Source organism: Erythranthe guttata, chromosome 8 (assembly GCF_056151865.1).
Source record: "Erythranthe guttata isolate IM_541 chromosome 8, IM_541, whole genome shotgun sequence".
Lineage (NCBI taxonomy): Eukaryota > Viridiplantae > Streptophyta > Magnoliopsida > Lamiales > Phrymaceae > Erythranthe > Erythranthe guttata.
This window is the reverse complement of record NC_142540.1, coordinates 2277745-2285000: the sequence shown is the minus strand read 5'-3', so window position 1 is coordinate 2285000 and position 7256 is coordinate 2277745. Positions and strand designations below refer to the sequence as shown.

The window sequence follows — 7256 nt, the reverse complement described above, 5'->3', positions numbered from 1 at the left end:
AAAAAAAAAAAAAAAAAAGCTCGGGTTGCCTCCCGAGAAGCGCTAAGTTTACAGTCTTCAGCCGGACTTTGTCTGCTTCTTTGTTCAAGCTAACGTGACCGAAGTCACTTGGCGATTGCATTCCCCTCCATGATAATGCTCGTTTGAATTTTTAGGTGGCCACATCCTCCTTGCACGTTCATCACCGTTAGCACCCCAACTCTTTTGACTGTCTCTCGGCGGAGTTGAAATCGAGCTCGCACAAAAAACTTGCTTCGTCCGACTATCTTTTCCGCCACCATCTCCTGCACTCAAAGATCCTTTCCCATGGTCTAAGATCAAAACGTCAAAATCGTCATGATTTGTAAAATCCACAAGATCAATAGCATAACAATCTTTATTATTACATGGGTTTTTATTAGCGCTAAAAACGTTAAATTTGATCGTTTGATCGTGCACCGTCATTGTAAGATCACCACTAGCACAATCTATTAGAGTTTTTGACGTGGCTAAAAACGGTCTCCCTAAAATAAGAGGTATCTCCCTATCTTCATCAATATCGAGTACAACAAAATCAACCGGGAAGATAAATTTGTTCACCTTTACTAGCACATTCTCTAAAATACCTTTTGGGTAAACCAAAGACCTATCGGCTAATTGAAGAGTTATAGCCGTAGGTTCAATCTCACCTAACCCAAGATTTTTGTAAGTGGAATAAGGCATAAGATTAATGCTAGCACCTAAATCAATGAGTGACCTAAAATTTTTACCTCCAATAGTGCAAGGGATAGTGAACTTACCTGGATCGCCGAGTTTTTGTGGAAGGGGCCGTACAAGAATTTGACTGCATTGCTCCGTGAGTTGGATGATCTCGTTCCCTTGCAATTTATTCCTCTTTGTCACGAGCTCCTTGAGGAATTTCACCCACTTTGGCATCTTTTGAATGGCTTCGATAAACGGAATGTTGATGTGGATTTCCTTCAGCTTGTCCAAGAATCCTTGGTGCTCCGCATCGAGCTTCTTCTTTTTAAGCTTTTGGGGATATGGGACTTGAGGGACTCGCGGGGTCACTGTGGGTGATGGTGGTTCTTTGCGAGTTGCTTCTTTTTCCTCAATCTCAATTGGCTCCTCGATTACCGTATTTTGCTTCTCCTTTCGTGGGGCCTCCTCCAATTGTCTCCCGTTCCTTAAACTCACGGCGTTGCACTGCTCGACGTTGTTCTTCCGAGGATCTTCCGTGTTTGATGGCAGTGCTCCCGATGGCCTCGCTGTTAGTTGGGTTGCAAGTTGACCCATCTGTGTTTCTAAATTGCGGATGGAGGCTTGGGTGGTTGTCATAAATTGCGCCAAGATGTTTGCGAGATCTCCACCTTGAGGTTGGGCTTGAGGCGGATTTTGGAATCCGGGCGCTGGTCGTGAATAATTAGGCGGTTGACTTTGAGGTGGTGCTTGCCTTTGTCCTTGCTGATTTCCTCCCCACCCAAAGTTAGGGTGATCCTTCCATCCGGGATTATACGTGTTGGAGTACGGGTTCCTCTGTTGTCGGTTGGTGTCATGCACATAATTCAGAGACTCCGTTTCTTCTACGCGCTGGTCGGGAACTTGGACTGCATGGACTTGCTGAGTCTGCAAAGCAGCTACTTGCTTCGATAGCTTCTCCAATTGGGCCGTGATTGCAGTGACTCCGTCTAACTCCAAAATTCCTCCCGTCTTGACTGTTCCGCTATTCGACCGGTCCGATGCTCGCATGTATTTATTTCTGGCGATTCGTTCCAAGAGCTCGTATGCTTCGTCATAGGTTAAACTCATGAACATACCTCCAGCTGCAGAGTCGAGCACTGTCCTCGAGTTGTCTTGCAGTCCATCGTAAAATATTTGCAATTGGCGCCACTCTTGTAGTCCGTGATTTGGGCACCTCCTTACTAGCTGTTTGAACCGCTCCCACGTCTCGAATAGTGCTTCACCGGCTTCTTGTATGAAATTTTGAATTTCTCTCCGGATTCTCTCAGTTTTTGTTGGGGAGTTGTATGTGTTCATGAAAAGTTGAGCTAGCTGGGCCCACGACGAGATGGAGTGCGGTGCGCGAGTTTGCAACCATTCTCGGGCTGCTCCTTGTAGGGAGTGCTTGAACAGGCGGAGTTGCAGTGCTTCGGGTGTTACTCCGTTCATCTTGTGCGAGTCACACGTTTCGAGAAAGTTGACCAAGTGAAGATGTGGATCTTCATGAGCCAATCCGCTGAAAAGACCATTGTTTTGGAGCATCGTGAGGAGTCCCGCTCGAATCTCGAAATTGTTGGCTTCAATGGGGGGCTGCTGGATGCTTGATTGGAACCCATTGAGTGTCGGGACGGTGTACTCATGCAGTGCTCGTTGACGAGGCGGTGGATTAATCAGCTGGCGTTGCTCTTGCTCGTTGACGATTTCTCTTGCCACATTCGGTGGGCGCCTTTGGTCACCTTCTCCACGATTATTCTCGTCCTCCATCGTTGCCGGATTGTTTTGGGCTAACCGTTGATTTCTCCTGGCTTGCCTAAACGTTCGCTCAATTTCGGGATCAAGAGGTAGCAGGCTCGTGTCGTGTCCTCTTCGCATAAAAAGTACCTAAAACAAAATAAAAAAAAATAATTAAATAAAATAAAAAAAATTTGGCTGAAGTAAGAAAAATTGTTCAAATTTAATATTAGGATAAATAAATAATTTAGCCGTAGTCCCCGGCAACGGCGCCAAAAACTTGTTGGGTGCTAAATACCAACACGCAAGTGTACGTATCGCAAACAAGTAGTAAAGTAGACTCGTGAGAGTCGGATGTCGATCCCACAGGGAATACGTAAATTATTTAATCCTAAGTACCAAATCCTAACAATTGTGATTTTTATCCAGCCTACGCAAGGTTGTCAAATTAATTAACTAATAAAATTAAAATAATTAAGAAAACAAGTAATCACGAGAAAAATCAATAATAAACGGATCTAGGATTTTATCTTCCCCCTATGCAATAATTCTCACCCAATTAATCTCCTATTATGCAAGTTACGATTCCCGATTATTAACCCAAGACACGAAATTATTCATAACCAGCTGTCGCTGCGCTATAAACCTATTATTCATAAAAGATTCACTATATGTCTATGCAAACCTAATATAAATAAAGCATTAAATAACAAGTCTCGCAAACGGCTACCTAAGGTATTATCTGTATGTCTACGATAATACATGCAATTAACACACGCATTCGGTGAAAAACTACTCGAAGGTTCTCCTATCCCTGTTCTAATTATTAAAACGATCTGTCAATCAATTCTAACAATAACAACTAGCAACATAAGTTAGCTACGCTCATGCACTAAATAAGATCAAGATAGAGGAAATAATCGAAGAATTAAACTTGCATAAAAGTAGAAAAATAGGTTCGAATCACCACATAGGGTTCCAATAAAATCCTAGAATAAAAACTTAGCTACTCATGTTCGTTTACGGAAAACATAATGAAAATACGAAAAATCATAAAAACAATAAAAGAGGAGAACTATAATGAAGAGTCGTCAAGTCTTCGTCTTCGTTCTTGCTCCTTGATTGCGTGTCGAAAGATAAAAGCTAAAAACTAAAATAAAGATGAAAGGTAAAAGATAAAAAAGATAGGTCTAATTGTGTGCTTGTGGCCTTTAAATAGGGTGCAAAAGTCTAATAGGGCGGGTTTCCTTGTATAATTAAAATTCCTTCACTGCGCCTTCACGTCCACCCGGACGGCCGTGTGAGATTATGCTTTAAAATCCGCACGGCCGCGCGGGCTTTAATTCTGCAGGAAATCTGACTTTTTTCACTTTTGGCCCACTTTTTCTCTGAATTTGCAGTTTTCACCCCAAAAGTTGTCAATTCTTCAATTTGCACCTAAAATACAAATAATAACCAAATTAAGCACCAATTATCGTAAAAACACACCAAAAGCTCCAATTAAAAGGTATAATTAAGTGTATAAATATACACTTAACAGTCGCCGAGCAAGTGGAGGTTGCCGATGAGGGGCAGCGGAGTGGGGCCGGGGGGCAGCTTTTTGCCCCTTGTGGAGATCGTTTGGACGGCTGTCATTAAGGTGAGGATGAATACTAATCCTAGGGAGAAAAGTGTGATGAAATCCATGGCTTTTTTCGTGTTTGTTTATACATAAGATATGCATTGCTCGCGGCTTATATAAATAAACATTCTGGAAAATCAAGGATTGTGGTATGTTGCAAACTTATAGGTACAAGTCTCTGTTTATTTATTATTACCAAATATTTTGGCAAGTGTCAGCTACATAACAATAAATCGATACGATGCTTGTTAGCTGTTTGAAACTTTCTACTATGTTATTTTTTTCGATGGATTTCGAATCACTAGTTCTTCATAAGGTGTATGGAATCACTCATGGATTGCGGATTCACGTTCTCCGAAGCCTCGGGAAAGTTACCAATTTCAGCGACCTTCGGCCCAAATTACATGGCTGCCAAACTTTACAAAAACTGCCCATTAGAGGTTTGAATTAAACTTATTACACGATAAACCCATTTTTTCGTTTTATCGCAGAATATTGATCACAAACCTTATTATTATTATTATTATTTTTTTTTTTCCAGGATTTGGAGTTGAGCAAAATGCTGATTAGACCGAGCTTGTTTTTCTTGGAGGAAACGAGCAAGAAATATTTGCTGTCACGATTGAATTATGGTTCGGTGAAACGTTGCTATGTATGTGAGGATGATGAGGTTATGGGTAAAGAATTGCAGAGGTATATTGTCGAAAATAACCCTCCAGATGATGTCATTAACATACCATATGCTGGTCATATGGTCTTGCTTACAAAACCTCAGATGATGATCTGCTTTGGTTTGTTGGGATTAGCTGACAAATATTAGTTGATAAATACTTGTTGAGAAGTTCCATAGGGTAAAGCATTTTAATGTTTTATGTTTCTCCCCTTTTCAGATAGGTAGGTTTGGAAATCGGAAAATTTCGGATCGAAATTAATTCTTTTGGAATTTTTTTTGATTTTTTCTAGAATTGAAATTTTGATTCCAATTCGGTTCCGAAAAAAAAAGGGAAAATTTAGAACGAAAAACTTTGTTCATCATCGAAAATACTTGGAATATAATCGCGGAATTCGAAAGATTCAAATTTTTAGTAACCTAAAATATAAAGTACATACGTAATTTAATCTCTCAAAACATATTTTCCCAAAATAAAATGAATTCCAAAACCATTAATATTTTCGTGTCGAACGGAAAATTATTGAATTTAACAAATATCAAATAAATTTGAATTATTTATTTAATCATGATTAATTTTCACCAAAACAAACGAGCCAAAAGTATTACATATATAAAATTGTTCAAAAAAAATGCAATAAAATCCATTATAATTTAGAAGAGGGACTTTTATTCAAACAAAAGACAAAATCCCACACGGGCCCAGGGCCCGATCCCCTGGCCCGACACATTCCGACAAAGGAATTGATAACATTTTATTCTTTACGAAGACGATGAAAAGTGAAAAGAATTAATTAGAGAGGAATTGGTACAGCTAGCAATGGACGAGCCTTCTGCAACGTAATTCCAAAATTCTCTTCCATGTCAATAATCTCTTCTTCAACCTTCCAATCGTACGAATTCAGAAGCGACCCCACCATCACCGGCACCATTCTCACGGCGAGCGGCAATCCAGGGCATATCCTTCTCCCCCCGCCGAACGGGATTAGCTCGAAATCCCTTCCCTTCACGTCAACTTCCGATCCGACGAACCTCTCCGGTTTGAATTCCAGCGGATTCTCCCAGATTCCGGCGTCCCTTCCGATCGCCCATGCGTTCACCAGCACTTGCGACTTCTTCGGCACGGTGTAGCCGCAGGCGTCCACGTCACCCTCCACCATAGCCCACTCCACTGTGCTTGAACTTGTATCAGTTCCGGCAGCAAATAAGTCCTGCCGAATAGGAAAAAAGGTACATTTTGTGAAATAGGCACCAGGTGTTCGACGAATTTACTGAAAGAAGATATCATATATGATCGTTAGATATTTTCATATTTTCATTCTAGATTAGAAAACATTGATTCCAAGTACAAACCAAGCACATGCGTTCGATGTGAGTCCGATCAATGTCTTCTGGATTTTCTTTACATGCAGCGAGAAGAACGTCGATTACGTCGGCATTTTTATCGGATTTTCCCTTTTCGATTCTTTCATCGATCAAACCACTCAAAAGATTAATCACCTTCCCAAAATTAACGGTCATTCGCTTTCGTATACCTTGAGGATCAAATTTTCCAAGAATCGGAATAAAATCGAAGAGGTTAGGCTTGCCCGCCTCCAACATAATATTCCACACTAGATCCTTTAATTCCTTTGCCGAATCCGAGAAAGGGTCCGTCAAATCCTTGGAGAAAATCGTGTTCGACAGCAAATTCAAGGAAGTCCTGAACGCCGCCCGCCCCACATCCACCGCCTCGCCGGAGATGCTGCTTCTCCGGCAGTATTAGACGAGCTCATCCACCTTTCTGCACCGGAGATTCTGTCCGAAGTCGAGGCGGCCGACGGAGAGCATGTTGGAGTTGAGGGCTTTGCGGAGGCTGCGCCACCTGGGCCCCACCGGAAGCCACACGACGGAGTACTTGAACTGATCGTGAGCGTGTAAGGCGTTCGGGACAGACCGGCTGGAAAATGCCAGGTCATGCTTCTGCAGTACTTCCTTTGCCATTTCGGCAGAGGAAATCACAACGGTGTTTATGAAGCCGAGGCGGACCCGCATGAGTGGGCCGTGAGTCTCGGCTAGGCGGCATAGGGATTTGTGGGGCTGGTCGCCGAGCAAGTGGAGGTTTCCGATGATGGGCAGCGGAGTTGGCCCGGGGGGCAGCTTTTTGCCCCTTGTTGAGATTGTTTGGATTGCATGAATTATTATGAGCACGAATATTAGAACTAGGGTAAGTGTGAGGAAATCCATGGTTTCTTTTGTGTTTGTTTATACATAAGATATGCATTGCTCTGAAAATTCAAGAATTATGATATGTTCCAAACTTATAGGTATAAGTCTCTGTTTAGTTTTATTATTACCAAATATTGGGTCCGAGGAAAGCACTTACACGAAAGAAAGTGATTGTTAGCTTTTTTGGGTATGTCAACAAGGTGTGCCTTCATAACCATTAATCGATATGCTTGTTACTTGTCTTAAACTTTATGCTATGTTGTATTTTGATAGAAAGATTGTTATTTCAGATACAAGTCTAAAATGACTTGACTACATGTCACACAG

The 7256-nt window shown here is 41.6% G+C and overlaps 2 protein-coding genes and 1 non-coding gene across 4 annotated transcripts in view; 1 reads left to right on the top strand and 2 right to left on the bottom strand.

Moving 5' to 3' along the window:
* LOC105972581 (geraniol 8-hydroxylase) overlaps positions 1-4203 on the bottom strand; it is an 11466-nt gene extending 7263 nt beyond the window's left edge. The window contains exon 1 of the mRNA XM_088821596.1: positions 3975-4203. Coding sequence (XP_088677722.1) covers positions 3975-4153 — 179 coding nt within the window. The 5' untranslated portion in view covers positions 4154-4203. The remainder of the gene's footprint in view (positions 1-3974) is intronic.
* The window catches only part of LOC105972598 (uncharacterized), a 9908-nt gene extending 4929 nt beyond the window's left edge, over positions 1-4979 (top strand). The window contains exons 2-4 of one of the 2 annotated variants that reach the window (XR_016033061.1): positions 3971-4219; positions 4368-4491; positions 4593-4979. This is a non-coding gene — a transcript (uncharacterized LOC105972598). Of the gene's footprint in view, positions 1-3970; positions 4220-4356; positions 4492-4592 lie in introns of both variants that reach the window. The other variant, XR_016033060.1, reaches the window with a different exon arrangement.
* A 270-nt stretch (positions 4980-5249) lies between these two features.
* LOC105972559 (geraniol 8-hydroxylase) lies at positions 5250-6983 on the bottom strand. Its single transcript, XM_012997525.2, is given in 2 exon segments — positions 5250-5932; positions 6075-6983. Coding segments are annotated over 2 exon segments (1290 nt in total). The 5' UTR covers positions 6948-6983; the 3' UTR covers positions 5250-5515.
* Positions 6984-7256: the final 273 nt, after the last annotated feature.